Source organism: Triturus cristatus, chromosome 8 (assembly GCF_964204655.1).
Source record: "Triturus cristatus chromosome 8, aTriCri1.1, whole genome shotgun sequence".
Taxonomy (NCBI): Eukaryota; Metazoa; Chordata; class Amphibia; order Caudata; family Salamandridae; genus Triturus; species Triturus cristatus.
Window position 1 is genome coordinate 117,921,801 of NC_140591.1, and position 18,236 is coordinate 117,940,036.

The window sequence follows — 18,236 nt, forward strand, 5'->3', positions numbered from 1 at the left end:
AGATCCATAAACTGAACATAAAGTAAAAAATCCATTTCCCACTTTTAATTCTGAAATCGCCCATCTACCCCATTTATCTGTTAGACTATGAACTGCCTCACAATAGCCGGGTTTTGATAAAATCATTACCCCTCTAGTATTATTGGTTTGTTGAGTGGCCGAAATTAAAACATATCCTAAGTCAGCTATAAGTTTCCTATTATCCCATGCCAGATGGGTTTCTTGCAAGCAAAGGATGTCGGGTTGAATAAAACGAATTTCGGCTGCAATTCTCCTTCTTTTATTAAATTGATTAAGCCCAGATACATTAAATGAGCATATTTTAGTATTTCGCGCCATACAATGTTGATTTCAAAGTACTCAAATCATACCTACTCATAATAAGTAATGAATTCTTTATTCTACATAAACTGATGTTCCAGCCACTATATGTTTCCTCTTGACAATTGCCATCAGAAATTACCATGGTTTTTCCCCTCTTAACCCTTATCACCCCTAGTGCCCACCACCTTCTCCATCCCTCCCCGATCCTCCCCTCTACCCCTCCCTCAATTGGCAACCCCCGCCTATCCCCCCTTAACGAGGCTTCAGGACTTATGGTCCTATCGATGGTTCCGAACTGAATATCCCCCCTACCGTCACCACAGGGAAAAAAAAACTATCCAGATTGCATATCAGAATGCAAAAATCAGAAGATTGTGAATCAGTGATACTTTTAAACTAGCACTACTAACTCTAATAATTCCCCCAAAAAAATACACATAAAATTTTGACAAAATTTCCGATTCCATAAATCTAAGAAAAAATTAAGAATCCTTCAAGGACTGTAAATATTCTTTTGCTGCCCCAACGTTTATAAAAAAGCAAATTTTCTCCTTATAAACCACCTTGAGTTTTGCTGGGTTCATAATATAGGCTTGGGCACCTTTTGTTTGATATAAATGCACCAGCTGTCGCAATTGCCAACGATTATCCATTGTATATTTGGAGTAATCAGGTGTGGCAAAAAAAAAGGAGAATACCTCCGCCATAGATTTCCTATTAGGTTGAGTGCTCATGTATACATCTTCTCTGGCGCGAAAGCTGTTAAAAGCTACAATGAAAGGTCTTGGTTTAATTTTAGTTGAATTCTGATCGGGTCAAAGATTAAAAGGAAACCTATGAGCTCGATCAATTTCACGTTCCCAGTCCCATTTGTTCAAAGTCGGAAAAGCCAGTTGAAAAAGTTCCACTATATATTTGCGCGGATCTTGGCCTTCTTTCTCTTCAGGAATCTGCATTAATCTTAAATTATTGCGACGAGCGCGGTTTTCAAAATCAGCCATCTTCCATAGTAAATCCTCCTTGTTGGCGCTTAAAGTTTCTGTTATCGCTTTCTGCTTGACCAGCTCGTCCTCAATATTGGAAATTCTAGTTTCCACCTCTGTGAATCTTTCCCCAAAATCTGCCTGTGCCTTAGCTAACTTCCGAATAGAGCCTTGTAATTTCCGACATGAATTCTGAATTTTATGGCTCTCTAATGCGGTTTTATCCATATGGCTGAGAATAGTCTGATATATCGTAGTTAACGTAATCTTATCTGGCACATCTTCCACGCCATCTGACGCGTGCACATCACTCAAGCCTCTGACGGTTACAGGACTCTCTTCTTCCATAAAATCAGCTGGTTCACTCTCATCATAATCGCTCTCTGCCCCCTCTAAACTGAGCTGTTTAGAATATTGTGTCGCTAAATCTTCACACGAAGAGGCTGAATTTTCTGAGACTTAGAAGAAATCCACAGATTCAGCCTCTGCAGCCACTACCGATATTGTCTTAGCAGACGTTCGGGGGGAAGGTTTTTCCGTTATATTAAAGTCAGCTGAATTTAACGTAGAGCCTTCTTTCTCTACAGTATTATACTGCTCTTCTGGGTTCACATAATCACTATGAATACTTTGTATTAATGTATCGGAAACATTGGCACTCTGCTGCGGCGCTACCATTAAATCTTCCCGGTGAGATTCTTGCCGAGCTTTTGAAGCCTTTGAAGCCTGCCCCTTTTGTTTTTGCTCTGAGGCCGTAAATAAGGCAGTTATCGTCTGTTTCACTCTAGCAGGAGTCCCCTTTGCATTCTTCTTTGTAATAGTACCGTTTAAAGTTCTCTCACCTTGATCAATATTGGTAGTTGGTGCCTCACACTCTGTTGTAGCCTCTTGTCCGCGTTGCTTACGCGTAGTTTTAGGAGCTATCGTGTGTCTCTGCAAGTTCTCCGAGCGAACGCAGTCGATGTTCTGCTGGTGCTTGCTTCGTGACAAACCGGCTACACCTGTGCGAGTTACCGCCCACCAGGCTCTACGGAGTTTCAGCAGCGCTGTAACTGCCTCCAACATGAAGGTATTTTTTTCTTCACCGTATTTGCAGTTTTTCAAAGTTTTATCGTTTTTTTAGCATTTAACAGAGAATCTCGCTCCTAAATGGTTTAAGAGAGAAAGCTTGAGCTTTAAAAGAGCTCCGAACAGCAAAAGCAGCCGATTACTGAGCGGAGTTATCCGCTACTCCATATCCTATGGTGTCGGTGAGAGAGGTTTCAGCTCACACGTCCAGCACAACCGGCGGCACGTTCGCCATCTTGCCTCTGCTAAGGATATTCCCTATGTAAGGAACCGATTGATTCCTGCATTGCTCTATGCAGATGATGCGGCACTATTAGCACGTACAGCCGTGGGGCTGCAGCACTTGTTGACCGCCTTCACTAATTTTATGGGCTCGTTAGTCTTAAATGTTAACCTGTCCATGTCACATATCGTGAGCCTGGGAGGGAAGTCAAAGGTAGCCAAAATGTTTTGCTGTGGTTGGATCGAACTAACTTAGGTCCCCACATTCTCGTACCTGGGCATCCTATTTGATGATAGGTGTTCATGGGTTCCGCAAAGGAGGGCGAAGAGAATTGCTATGGCTAGATCAACAGGTGCGGTTCTTGACTTTTCCCGAAGGCTGGGCGCCAGGCCCATGCAGGCCTTGTTGAATATTTATGAGGCCAAGAGGACCGCTATTGTGAAGTATGGCTCTGAAATTTGGGGTTATAATAACTGCACAGAGCTCCAAATTGGTGAAAATAAATTTCTAAGAAGCCTGCTCTCCGTCCCCCAATCTATATCCTCGTATATAATCCATCAAGAGGTGGGCCTCGGCTATGATTCTGATCTGATTAAAATGTCTCCCATTCTTAAATGGATCTCGATCTGGTCTAATCCTGATTTGGTGTGAAATAAAGAGATCATACGAGATTGCATGGCTCTAGATAGGGCACGTACATGGTTGAGAGATTTGAAAAGCACGACGGAGTGGTTAGGTCGACCAAACTTGTTTGACAGCCCAGAAAATATATGTAAAAAAGATCTTGTGTGCGCCAAGGAATTTTTTCAGTGCATAGCATCATTAGAAAGAGAGGCCTCGGAATTATTGAAACCCACTGTCCGTGCCCACCAGCTCCTAAAAACTTCCTATTTTATGGAGCCTTACTTGGATATTGTCACCAAGCCCCAACATCGTTTTCTTTTGACGAGATTTAGGTTTAATTATTTACATTTTTTTCTGGCTGATCCTTTAGGCTGGGCCAAGATAGATGACCTGGGTCCCTGCTCATCTGATTGTTTCTCAAGGCAAGACACTATGCATTTTGTCTTATTCTGCAATTTTTATTTATCTATACGTGGGCGTTATATCCTTCCAATTTTAAAGAATAAAGGTTTTTTGCAGGCTAGACCAGCTATACCTGCAGTTCTTGAGTTATCCTTGGGAAACTTTCAGCATTTCTAGCTTTTTAGTAGCAGCAGTTAGAGCAAGGAAAAAAAAGGAAGTAGCGACTGAAACAGGTTTATATGTCTGGATCTTGCTATGTATTTTTGCCCCATTGCACATGAAACGTTTTTATACTGTCTGTATTTTATAATGAAATATGCATATTAGGAACTGCGACTATGTTATATTTATGGATGATTTTATGTAATAATTCTTTTTAAACTTGTAATGTTGATGACTATTTTTAACATACTTTTATGGTTTTTAATAATAACCGAATAAAGTAATTTTGACTGACTGACAGAAACAACTCATGTTGCAATCAGACCTAGGACCCTCAACCGCTCCCTCCGACCACGCCAGAACCCTCAGAATCATCAATGACAACAAGTTCACTGTGAAATCACAGATCAACGCCATCTCCTCAGCCTGCTTTCTCACTCTATGCATGCTACATAAGATCTTCAAGTGCCTACCTGTGCAAACAAGACGCACTGTGACCCAGGTCCTCATCACCAGCCAACTGGACTACGACAATGCTCTCTACGTAGGATTTGCCACACACCTGCCACAGAGGCTTCAGCCCATCCAGAACGCTGCAGCCAAACTCATCCTCGACCTTCCCCTATGAACCAACATCACTCCCACCTCATGCAAGTCCACTGCCTCTCCGTTCAGAAGAGATACAAATTCAAACTGATGACCCACGCACACAAGTCCCAACACAACAAAGTACCCGCCACATGAACCACTGCTTGAACTTCCACCAACCGTTGAGGAGACTACACTCCACCTCCCTATCACTTGCCCATACCCTCCGCATCTACCGAAGCAAAAGTGGAAGTAGCTCCTTCCCCCACACTGTAGCAAAGACCTGGAACAGCCTGCCCATGCAACTCCAGACCATCACCTAGCTTCCGGAATTTTGAAGGGCCCTCAAGACCTGGCTGTTCGAATGAGCCTCTGTGACCGGCTAGCGTCTGGATACCCTATTGGGTGATTAGCCGCGCTTTATCATTTTTGATTGCTTGATTGATTGACAGGGCCCAACCATGGAGGTTGAGGCCTTTTCCTCCTGATGGTCTGGGGCCCGACTTACTATGGATCCTGAGCAACTGGTCCAAGTACCCTTTCTGCACTTGACTTTCAGGTTTAGCGTGGTCCAAGCAGTCGAAGTCTCCCTCGAGGGGAGGAGGCGGAGGAGGGGCAAGCGTTGGTGGATAGCAGGCCTCCCCCATCGTGTGTGTCAGCCCGGGCTGAGACAGCTTCCCGGGCACACACAGAGACAGTTTTTGAGCTTATTGCAGCCGCACCCGAGTACTTCACAGGTCTTTAAAAGACCATTTACGTGTTAACGATGCTTTGTTGTTTTTTCACCCCTTCATCTCCACTCTGCCTATTGCTGGAGGAATTGCCCCCCCCTCCCCCCCCCGACATTTTTAATACCCCTCCCCACCCGAAATTTGGCTCTAGTTGTGCCTCTTGTGGATAAAGTAGTGAACACAGGTTCACAACTCAAATTGAGTGCAGTAGCAACAATAAATCATTGTCCAGCCAAATACTCACTTTTAGGGAAAAAGAGAAGTATTTTATTACAACACACAGGAAAAATACACCATTCACAAACAACTACAAAGTCTGTGTTCATGCTGCTTAACTCCTGGTGAAGGCAGTAGTCTTTCACCACTATGAGGGTAGCGCTTTTGGTGCTCCTCCCGGTCCAACAAGACCCCAATCCGTGAGACAGGCCTATGTCATGGCACACATGCATGATCCGTGTTTGCCAATGGCAGCAAAAACCAGTGTTAGTGATCCATACTTGGGGAGAGGGTACGGGTGCATGTCCATCACCATGCAGAGGACTTTTCTGTCCCAACACTGAGCATTCAGTGCAGAATCAGTGTATGGATTCAGGAGGACACGTGCATTGTGTGCATAGCAATACCTGCAAGATCAGGGCAATTACCACAGACCCGTGTCTAGGAATGCAGGATCGCACGCACATTACTGCGCGTTACCTGGAAACAATTGCGTGGTGCTCATAGAGGATATACTTGAAATTTTATTGTAACATGTGGAGCAATAGCAAGCAATACCAGTGCCATGCAAGCAGGAAATGAGCAATGCCACTACAATGCATGCATGCTACAAGTACTGTGCAGGAATATATATGAACTACAGGAATGCAAGAATGCAAACAATGCAAATACAGCCAGCATGGGTTACTGAAACAGCCTGTGCGCAGGGTCTCCCTAGCATTGCCAGCAGGCAGCGCTCGAGCGTCGAAGCACAGGGGCTCGTGGCGTCCCCTCGGTTGCCCAGGGAAACGGCCGGGGTGGGCGCGAGGCTGTTTGTCTGGGAAGAGGAGCCGCGGACTCAGCACGTGCCGCTCGGTCCCGGGACAGGCGCGAGGCGAGGCGGACAGCGCGAGGCAGGAGCGCGAGGAGCGATTCCGGCAACAGCCAGCGCCTCAGGCTGGAAGACTAACTGGGGCTGCGCAGAAAGCGCAAACTGGGCACGCACCACGAGTAGCACGCGCGCATTGTGCGTTTAACGCGCAAACTGGGCACGGGTCGGGCAGGGGTGACAGCTGTGACAGACCGCGCAGCGGAAGCACGGCCAGGTGCACTGATATACGGTTCCACAAAAGGTGCCCGCTCCCTTGCTAGAGGAAGGAAGGGCACCTGTGAGCACCTGGCTTTTGTTCTGTTTTTGTGGTATCCTTTGTTTCTTCGCTCATCTTTCGAGTTGGCACGAGCGCTGGGATTGGCAGTAGGATGGGCAGAGTGTGAGGCGCCTCTGCCCGGTGTTTCACCGCTGGATTTGGCACCTGCAGCCCGGGGTTGAGAAGCAGCAAGGACCCCACCCTCCGCCGGTGCGCGCGGCATGAAGCCCACTGAGGGTGTCCGCTGCAGCCTGGAGCTCCTGCTCTTCCTGGCTCTGGGAGGTAAGTGGCACCGTCCCCGCGGCATGGCTGCTGCCAGGCACCACATTTAGGAGTTTTACTTCCTGCCGCCGGCGCACTAGAGGCCACCACCATGGGAATGCGGCTCAGGGTGGGTTTTTAGATGAAGCGCATTCATTGCATGGCCATGTTAGCGTGTCTCGGAAGCAAAGCTGTCCCTTTTCGCTAACAAAAGGCTACACCAAAGTTGTGCCCACCTGAGAGTCACTTGACAGCTGAGTGCTGAAGGGCTTAGATTTCTGGTCTGACTCTGGGGCGCCTTGGAGCTGCCACATGCTAAAACCTGGGGTGTAGCGCGCTGTTCTCACTTCTAGGTGCTGTAGAGCGTCTGTGCTGCGTCCCCTGTCTGCTTGTCAACTCTGCTCCTTGGTGTTGAGAAACTTCTGACTGCATGGCGCGGCGCTAGGCCGTAAGTGACATGCTCTGGTCGCTGTCTGTTGTGGACGTGCTCCGCTGTAACTAACCCTTGTGCGCTGGTGGGCCACCTGTGAACTGCTCTGACCCCTCTGAGCTGGGCATCTGCCCCAAACCCTGTGTGCTGGGTATCTGCTCTGACCACTGTACTCTGGGCATCTGCTCTGACCCCTGTGTGCTGGGCAACTTCTCCGAACCCTGTGTGCTGGCCATCTGTTCTGACCCCTCTGTGTTGGGTATCTGCCCTGACGCCTATGCGTTGGGCATCTACTCTGACCCCTATGCGCTGGGCATCTACTCTGACCCCTCTGTGCTGGATATCTGCTCTGACCCCTGTGAGCTGGGCATCTGCTCTGGCCCCTGTGCGCTGAGAAACTGCTCTGACCCCTCTATGCTGGGTGCCTGCTCTGACCCATGTGCGCTTGGTATCATACTAATCTTACCCCTCTGTGCTGGGCATCTGCTGCGACCCCTGTGTGCTGGGCTTTTGCTCTTCTGTAATCTTGAAGGATCCTCTGTGTTCACCCGTAGGTGCTCCCTATTTTGACTCCTGTGTGTTAGCAGCTTGAGCTACTATGGCCTCTATGTGCTGGGGATCTGCTCTGACCGCCATGTGCTGGACATCTGCTCCAGCCCCAGGGGCTGTGACGAGACCTGCCCTGCCCCTGTGTGCTGGGCATTTGCTCCGACCCCTGTGCACTTGGCATCTGCTCTGACCCCTGTGCGTTGGGCATCTGCTCTGGCCCCTGGACTCTGAGCATCTGCTCTGACCCCTTGGCACTGAGCATCTGCTCTGACCCCTTGGCACTGAGCATCTGCTCTGGCCCCTGTGCGCTAGGCATCTGCTCTGACCCATGTGTGCTGGGCATCTGCTCTGACCCCTGTGAACTGGGCATTTGCTCTGACACATGTGTGCTGGGCATTTGTTCTTACCAGTGTGCATTGGGCATCTATTGTGACCCCTGTGTGCTGAGCATCTGCTCTGACCCCTGTGTGCTGGGCATCTGCTGCGAACCCTCTGTGCTGGGTGTCTGCCCTGACCCCTGTGCGCTGCGCATCTAATCTGACCCCTGTGTGCTGGACATTTGCTCTGACCCCTGTGTGCTGGGGATCTGCTCTGACCCCTGTGTGCTGGGCATTTTCTCTGACCCCTGTGTGCCGGGTATCTGCTCTGACCCCTGTGTGTTGGGTGTCTACTCTGACTCCTGTGCGTTGGGCATCTGCTCTGACCCATTTGTGCATGGTATCTGCTCTGACCCCTGTGCGCTAGACATCTGTTCTGGCCCTTGTGCGCTGGGCATCTGCTGCGACCCCGATGTTCTATGCATTTGCTCTGATCCCTGTGCGCTGGGCATCTGCTCCGATCCCTGTGCGCTGGGCATCTACTCTGACCCCTGTGGACTGAGCATCTGCTCTGGTACTTGTGCACAGGGCATCTACTGCGAGCCTTATGTGCTAGGCATTTGCTCTGATTGCTGTGCGCTGGGTATCTGCTCTGACCCCTGTGCGCTGGGCATCTACTCTGATCTCTGTGCGCTGAGCATTAGCTCTGGCACTTGTGAGCAGGGCATCTGCTGCGACCCCTGTGTGCTGGGTGCCTGCTCTGACCCATGTGCGCTTGGTATCATACTAATCTTACCCCTCTGTGCTGGGCATCTGCTGCGACCCCTGTGTGCTGGGCTTTTGCTCATCTGCAATCTTGAATGATCCTCTGTGTTCACCCGTAGGTGCTCCCTATTTTGACTCCTGTGTGTTGGCAGCTTGAGCTACTGTGGCCTCTATGTGCTGGGAATCTGCTCTGACTGCCATGTGCTGGACATCTGCTCCAGCCCCAGGGGCTGGGAGCTGCTCTCTGGGGTGGAGCTCCATATCTTGAGGCCCATGGGTGTGTGATATTTGACCCGAGATGCCCTAGCGTGGTACTCTTGGCTTGAGTTGCGACACCTTGATATCACACTCGTTGGCTCGAGACACCTTGGCGTGGAATTCCGTTGCTCCAGACCCATTACTGTGGCATCTTCAGATCAGGCTCTTCTAGTGTGTAATTTTCTGGTATGAGACACCCTGATATGGCACTTCTGGAGTGGAGACGCTCAGGTATGGTAGTCTTAGGTTGATGGCATATTGTGTGGTATCTGTCTTAGACCCTGTTGACAGTCCCAGGCTCGAGACCTCTTGGTACAGTAATCTCTGGCTTGCCACTCTTTACTGTTGCACTCCCTCACTCAAGATTCGCTGGTCAGACATTCTTTGACTCAAGATTTCCTACTGTGTCTCTTCATGGCTCAAGATTCCTGGTGTGTCTCTTCATGGCTTAAGATTCCTGGTGTGTCTCTTCATGTCTTGAAATACCTGGTGAGTCTCTTCATGTCTTGAGGGACCTGGTGTGGACCTCCTTGCCTCATACTCTTCTTTTATATTCTCCTGGTGTGGTGATCTTGGCTCAAAACCCCTAAGCCTGGCCCCCTTTGGCTCAAGACCCATAGTGGGAGCACTCTGGCGTGTGCCCCCTGCTACGGCCCTCCATGGCTCGAGACCACCTGAAATGGCATTTCTGGAAAGGAGAGCACCTACGGTGGCACACCTTGGCTGGAGGCATCTTGATGTGGCCCTCGTTTAGGGGAGACCCTCCAGGCACTCTCTGGCTCGCAGTCTCATGGTGTGGCAATCTTTGGCTGAAGACCCTCTACTGTGGCAATCCTAGGCTCGCGCCCACAAGTATCCCAGCGCCTCGTTTGAGTCCTTTTGGTACAGAAATCCGTGACTCCAGATGCCTGATGTGTATCCAGTCATTCCTGAACCCCTGTTATAGAATCCTTTCTTTTGAGACCCATGGCACAGCTCAGCGTGACTACCGATGGTCTTCTACACCCCACCCCCTTGAGGTATCCCCTGTGTGAAGACCATCTTGTGTGGCGCCCTTGTTTCAGATGCAGATATGTACAAAAGACTGCGGAGCGCTGCATAGGGCCAAAGGGACAGACATAGTCAAGGAGTGATTGGTGATCCCTTAGCTTGGCACGCCGGGCATGGCACTCCTCAGATTGTCCTCCCCTGGGATGCCACTGTCTTACTCAGGACAACTTACTGTAGCATCAGTGGCTCGAGGGGCTAGCATGGCACTCTGTGGACCTGAAAACAGAGCCTTGGGTTTCACAGCCCTAGAGGAGCACCTCCAAGGCAAGGCTTCTTATAGAATGACGCTTCCCAAGCACGCGCCAGCTCCCTAGGAACTTCCACTGGCGCTTGGTCTCCACTTCTTGGCGCTCAGACCATTGTAAGCTAACACAAGGGCCGCTTAAGGTGACAGCCCTGCATGGCATCCACAGGGCTTGGAGCTTCTCTCCTGGCTCCCACCGTACGAGGCGTGGCAGAATGTAGCTCCACACTTGCCTGAATACACTATTTGCACCCAGACTCGGAGGCAAAAAGTTGCATCTATTAGCCCAGGAGCGGGCGGTATAACCACGACATTTTCATGAACCGACCAGAGCAAACGTGACAATATGCAAATTAATTTTGGGCTGGGTGTTGGTGTAAAATTGCTGAGTAACAGCAGCAACGGTATGTAATGCGACTCTGGTGCAACTGGCCCTCACAGGAGAGACTGTCCGTGAGAGTCCACTCAGAAGGGTGCACGTGACAGTTGCAGGCTGTTTCCACTTAAATGGAGTGCTGTGCCTCTTCCGGTGACAGACATACTCCGTTGCCATCTTCCCTGCTTTCGGACTGACTTCGTAAAGCCAGTTTGACTCCGTAAAGCCTAGCATAGAGAGTACTGCCCCTCCCCCCTCTCCATCGCATCACAACGGAGCGCGTTAGATTTAGGGCACCGTTCACGTGCCTAATAATAACTCTATGCAGCGCTGCTGAGTCAGCAGTTACCGTTACATTTCCCCATCCTTCCACCTCAGACCAGCTGCCAGCCCTTGATCTTCGTCTTCAATCCACCATAGGTCAGAGTTGAATAGTCAGTGGCAGTCAGTGGCGGGAGTTTTTGCTGGTCCATGCACCTTTCATTAGCAGAAAAATCCAAAAATCGAAAGTTTGAGTTCCAGCATCAGTGCCCTGGGAAAGAAGGTGAAACTTGAATGATAGAAAGGCACAAGCGTTCAGAGTTAACCCAAGGATGAATTACGTTTCATACATCCTAATCAAAATCACACTGTCTTCAAATGTATTGTTGTACTAATGGGGTTTTGTGGCAAAAAAAGTGTAGAAGGAAACATGCCTGCTGCAGCCATTGTTGAAAGGAATCTGATTGTCGAGTGGTACAAAAATAAGTAACGTCAGCAAGAGATCAGTCGGGAAAAACCCTAAGAATGTGGTGGTAAGAAAACTTGGATGAGACCTTAAGCGAGAGCGGTATAAACTGACGGTTGAAGAGGAAGTGATCCAACGTCCATGTTATACTATTGACACTTCCTCAAAAGTGCTCTTTATTTCCTACTGCAATTAGAGAACTGCCATGTTGGATTGGGAAGTCCTGCCTAGGAAATGGGGGCGAGAAAGCAAAAGACGCACAATTGATGGACGGAATGCAGAACAAATCAAAACATTCACCCCCAGTCAAAAGATCTGGGTTAAATCCATTATTCTTTTGCTCACCATGACACCCCAGTTTCGACCTGGCCATATGCAAATCAGTCTTGACCCTGTGCCTCTTGGGAACAGTCCAGCCCGAACTGCCAAGCCAGGTCCTCCCTGGACCGGACACAAGCATCCTAGGACCGGTTTCGGGGTTTCACCCCTCTTCAGCCAGGATAGCTTGATTCCAGTGGCACAGTGAGCCCAGGACCCACGTCTGGGCATACCTGGCGCACTTAGGGCGAGAAAGCAAAAGACACACAATTGATGGACAGAATGCAGAACAAATCAAAACATTCACCCCCAGTCAAGAGATCTGGGTTAAATCCATCAATCGTTTGCTCACCATGCCACCCCAGTTTAGACCTGGCCATATGCAAATCAGTCTTGACCCTGTGCCTCATGGGAACAGTCCAGCCCGAACTGCAAAGCCATGCCTTCCCTGGACCGGAAACAAGCTTCCTAGGACAGGTTTCTGGCATTTCAGCCGTTTTCAGCCAGGCTTGCTTGAATCCAGTGGCAAAGTGAGCAAGGGACTCACGTCTGAGCATACCCTGCCAACTTATGGCGAACAAAGCGGTACAAAAGGGGGTGGTGATGGACGGAGCATCAGAACCAATCAAACACTCACACCCAGTCAACTGATCTGGGTTTAATCCATCACCGTTCTTTAGCCCACTCTGCCACCCCAGTTCAGACATGGCCATATGCAAATCAGTCTTGACCCTGTGCCTCATGGGAACAGTCCAGCCCGAACTGCCAGGCCAGGTCCTCCCTGGACCGGAAACAAGCATCCTGGGACCGGTTTCGGGGGCGGGGGGGGGGGGGGGGGTTGACATGTCCTGCTGATGATCAATGCTCTTCTCCTCCCATCCACTGATGCCCAGTGCCAGTCCATGGACCAGAGGCTCCTGGAACTGCTGACCGTTTGCCTCTGTCAGAAACCAAACGAGCTGATCAGGCATCTGTGAAGGAAAAGCCATCCGGATCTCCCCACCTGTCTCTTAGCGATATTCTTGTAGTCCTGACATAGAACATTGTTGGGTGCTTTTCGTTAAAATAGGCATATCATATGCATAAAAATAGGAGATTGCAAAAGAAAACTAGCAGCCTATACTGATTATGGCATACTTGCCCTGTCTAACTCTGAGACTCCTTTTCCAAAACTTCTGAGAACAATTTCTTCATACACAGAGGTCTCAGTAATACAAACTTAAAACCATATTTAGAGTCTGGTGTACATAATTCAGTGTCCAAACTGGGTGAATATCCTACCTGCCATATCACAAATGCCATTGGGTATAATGCTCTTGTAATATGGCAGGCGGGACATCCGCCATATATGTGACACCGTATCCTGCCCTTCAAACTCCCTACATTTAAAAGTGAAGAACTGTCCATCAATGACCCCCTTCGACATTGAAACTAGCAGAGAGCAGAACATACTTAGTAGGTAATTGAAGATATAAATTCTAATCTGAGAATGGTCCCATAAAAAGCATCACATATTGGCAGAGTCTATGTTTGCTCCATTAGTAAATTATTCAACATGTGTGACCCTTATTTCTCCTGATACAGTCTTTCAATAAATTGACCTCAAAGTTTCTATAGACTATTGTTTAGAAAAGTATGTTTACTTGTAAAAACTGGAGGATACAACAAGCCCTACTTAAAAAATATACATGTATATTCAATTGGCCTTTCTAGCTATAAAGACGTGGCGACGTGATTTGGTTGTTAAACTGGTGAGGTGAAATCTTTGCCCAGTTTACCATGTGTAAAAATTACATAACGATGAGGTAAAAATATAAACATTTGCCACAATATTCCCTATAATTTTTTTAGACCCTACACCATCATTTGGTGCTCCCCTGCCGCGTAAAAATAAGGATTCCGACAATTACACAAAAACACGTGTCGCCTTATCCTGCGATTCAGTGCGCTGTTTTGTGGAGCGCTTTTACACGCGTTTCTCATTCAATGATGCATTCATTTAGCCCTCAGGGTGCCCGGACCCTTTTAACCCATGCGAGGCTGCATTTTGTGTTGAGGCGTGTACGTGTACCATGACACCTGGACTCTTGGTACATGTTGTTCCGTTGCTTTTAGCGCATCGCGTTTCTTTGTTGCTCTCCCTCGGCAGCTACCCCCCACCCTCCACTTCCTTTTGAAATGCATACTCTTTTCCAAGTGTGTTTCTATTTCCGTTCACCGCGAGCCTGAGCGCTCCACAGAAACATGGATCGTGTTGAAGTTATCGGAGTTGCGTTTTGTTCCCGGATGTACCTCTGCTGCAGGCAGAGCATTGTTGCGCGTTCTTTAATGTACCCGCAGGCCCGCTTTGGGGTCCTCCCCCCTCTCAGAGTGCACATTATCTGTTATGGGGGAGATGGTGAAACCTTAATATGTCGGGAAGATTGGTGAAAGGCACCATGCACCAATACGTGCACACACAACCTCCCCCTGTCGACCCGCCGCATTCACACGCGTGCATATATTCACATGTATGTTTGTGTATGCCTTTTTTGTCCACCCCAGGGAAACAACAGATTTCAACCTTAGCGGGATGCCCTTGATTGTAAAGAAAAGTGAGATATTTCCTGGTTCCAAGCAGACACCCTTTTCTCGGGTCCTTTGGTATCTATAAAAAGATACACTTCTCGAACACCTCTGTCTCACCTCCTTACTTTGGGGGGGAAATCAGTACAGATGTGTCATCTTCCATCGACACTTCTGCTCGCCACTTTTTAGCACTGTATATATTTCCAGCATGTGATCAGAGCTGTTTTCATCTGTTTCATTTCCTCGGTTTGCAGGTAATTGTTTCTTGGAGACTAAGGGCTGCATAATTTTCGGTGACCATCAACTCTTGGGGGACACCCAGGCTGCCCATCTCTGACCTCCGAGAAGCCTCCCTTCCATTTGCCCCAGACACCTCTGTGTAGAAACTCCATAACTCACCCAACAATTGCCCCCTTCCCTTATACACAAAATGGAATAACTTGGTTCAATATGGAGAATTGGGGTGCAAACGGAATAGCCATCAGATCAAGGTGAGGTCCTCTTAGGTCTAAATGAATGTGTTCAATAGTCCTGAAAACACAGTAACTTAAAACCAATTGCCCAGTGTTGTGTCGTTGATTTATAGATCCCTGTGCAGTTGCGTTTGGTTCCCTGCTGATTAATCAGGAGGTTGATTAGGTGCAAAACAAAAAAACACTGAAGACGTCTGTCAGAGTCGTAGCTGACAATCAGCAAATTATTTGTTGACAGAGTTCCAAAAATATACCAACTTTATGTATGATGCTGCGCTCTGAATTAGCAAGCGACAGCCAGCCGTGTTTTCTGATGTCTTGTGGTCTCCATCAGTGATGCTGAAATTAGGACATCTTCAGTCTTTGAATCAAATTGCTCTATTCTGGTCTCTTCTGTGCTCAGCCAATTTTTGATGATTCCCACAAAAACTAGTAAAGTGAAACCCCTCATTTGCCCCGGAGGGTCTGATCCCAGCTAAATGTTTAGCATATCTGCATAATGCAATTTTGCATAGAGGAAACCTAGCTGGAAATTCCTTGCATTATGTACAGGTATATTGAGAAGCTGGCATGGCATCGATGCATCTGAGGAACACCCCTGAGCAAGTGGCACATTGGCTTGATGTCCAATGGGAGCCTTCCTTGCCCTTCTCATAAGGCCAGGTCCGGCTCCCTGCCTCCACTTGGGTCCATCAGGAGTCTCTACACGCGTGGTGATGGATCCCAGATGCATGACTGTTTCTAAGAGATAGAAATGTATGTTTTATATTTAGCACACATTTCTAAAAGTTCTTCACCGTACGGAGATGGTTCACCAAAGCAATTACGTAACTATATCATGCAGGTTTCGCTACTTTGTGTCTTTGTGCTGTTCATCCAACAAACGAGCTGGGATGGTTGGTTATGCAGTAATCCATTCAATTAAGTATAGCTTTCTAAGTCTTTGGTGTAGAACAGAACTAGCTCTGAGAAGCGGCGGAGCACTTATCAGAGAACATATTTTAGTCTAACAAGAGACTCACACATCTGAGGTGCTGCATGTAGTTCACTAAGGGCTTGGTTTAGAGTTGGGTACTAATGGAAACCCTTTGATAACAGGCAGAGATGGCAGAGTCAACTAGTGGGTAACAAAACAGTTATTTTTTCCACAAATGTGCCATGGAGGGGTAAGGGTGATGTGAAAGGATCAAGAAAAGAATGGTATTGGGGAGTCAACACAAAGTTTGTCTGGCATTGGGTACGTTACAAAAAAAAATGCCTTCTACCGCCTTGGCAATACTAGTTTATTGAGATTTTTATGTTTAGAGAGACATACCAGTGGACAACTTTTGCAAAATACCTAAACTAAAGTCCAAAATGTGATAGTAAATGTATTCTTACTAATTCATTATCATGTATTCAAAATAGGCTGGTATAGAACAGCCGACATGCGTTTTGTGGTTTCATACTGTCCTACGTTCGCACAGCCCTATTGCTCTATTAAGGTTTATGAAGGACGTAAGGCAATAGGGTCCCTTTATTAACAATAAAATCATGTCATAGTTTTGGGGTTGGAGATTGCTCAACTCTCTCTAGCGTCTATGAATTGATTGAGTAGCAAGAAGGCGTTGTAAACGATAAAGTTGCCCGTGATACGGCTTCAGAAATCCGCCAGGTTTCATGTGCATGTAGCTGCTCATTTCCAGGGCCTTTTCTTCTGGGCTTCCTAGAACTGCAAATGATGTTGTGCATGGACCTTCGTAGGTGAGCAGTTTGCCTTTTATGCAAGCCTCTTTTGTGTACCTTTGTCGATTACCTGGCAGTGTGAATGTGATGTGGATCGACAGTCAGTGGAGTTGTCTTTTGGTGGGTCGATGCGTTTGGACTTCCTCTGACTGTTGACGAGCCTGCACTTGTAAAGTTATATCTCTGCAAATACATGACCTCTAAGGAATTGCTAGCACATGGTACCACTTATGTAAAGGAAGGCTGTCCATTTATGTAAGAGAGCTTGGTAAGAGCTGCTCAGAGTGACACTGAGGAGCAGTTTTTCTAAGAATAGAGAAACGTCTCCTTGAACCTGTGCCATAAAGGAAGGGTGTCACCATATGGATAAATTTAGGATTTAGAACCCTTATAGAAAGTGATCCTGTGAACGTGCATACATATAAGTAGATGAATCTTTAGGGAGAGAGGGTCAGGTGGTGAGCAAGGGAAGAGCCTGCAAACTGAGCCTAGAGCAGGGGTGTCCACTGTAGATTCAGGAGAGGCAGGTTCATATGTGATTTCCAGGATATCTGATTTTCAGGATATCTACATCAGACATGTTTCCATACAGTGAATCAACATGGAATTCATACATACAAAGTCACCGGGTATTTTGAAAATCAGTCACTGATCTAGCCCACCTGGACCCACTTTGGCCACCCCTGGTTTGGAGATAGCCACAGCAAATGACATAAGACAGTATGTTACAGAACATGCCACACCGCAGGTATTTGTGCTTTTTATGTGCCACCAGTAGTATTACAGACAGGGCTGGTTTTAGTATTGGTGGCGCCTTGTGCAACCATTTTTTGGCACCTCAATGACCTATTTTCCTCACTTCCACCCTCGTACAGTGCCCCTCATCTCCCCATAGCCCCTCTCTCACATACATTTCATTTGTTTTAAAGCACTAGTTGCGATTGGCTTTACTAATAAGATTCTATTTCTACTCAAATTAACCCTTTTCAGCAACATTGGGGAGACGATGTAGCCTAACGGCTAGGGCGGTCAACCTCAAATTTGGGGAACTATGTTTGAGTCTCGGCAACGACGCCCAACATTCTGTGATTCTGGGCAAATCACATAATCTCCCTGTACATAGCAAAAATGAATGTGTTCTTATGTAACACAACTGGTGCTCTAACCTATATTATGCAGTTTGCATGCAGCTCTTTAATGACAGTTCATAGTTCACTGTACTATATTAGGATTGTAATTTACAAACTGCAAGTAATGAAAGGATCTCTGTGACAAAAGCAGTAACCCACTGAGCTATTCACATAAAGTACAGTTTTGTGATTTGCATAGTACGCATTCTTTCTCCGCTATGATCTCTCTCCGGCAGGAACAATAATCACCTCAGTTATCCTGACATTTTTATTGTTGCCTGAAATCTGATGGGCACACAGAGAACTCTGCAGCAGGTGCTTGTAAATTTAGAAGTTATTTCTAAACACAGTGCCCCAAAGTTAGTGCCAGGTGCGGCTGCACCAGTCGCACCATCCTAAAGCCTGCCCTGATTCCAGATCAGGCAGCAGGTGCTTGTCTGGACCCTTCTGAAGTAAGGATCCCCTAAGCACACATTTTACGCCATCAGGATCTCAAGGGGGTGTTCCCTCATGTGCACGGCGCCATTGCTTTATGCAAATGTGTGGACACTTTCACCTTGGTGTCCAGGTCGTTTAGCAGACTTAAGGGAAGGAGCA

At 47.6% G+C, this 18,236-nt stretch overlaps 1 protein-coding gene across 1 annotated transcript in view; it reads left to right on the plus strand.

Annotated features, from left to right (window-relative positions):
* Window positions 1-6,171: 6,171 nt before the first annotated feature.
* Window positions 6,172-18,236, plus strand: part of IGSF11 (immunoglobulin superfamily member 11) — a 545,901-nt gene continuing 533,836 nt past the window's right edge. Inside the window, exon 1 of the mRNA XM_085621149.1 lies at window positions 6,172-6,730. Coding sequence (XP_085477275.1) covers window positions 6,670-6,730 — 61 coding nt within the window. The 5' untranslated portion in view covers window positions 6,172-6,669. The remainder of the gene's footprint in view (window positions 6,731-18,236) is intronic.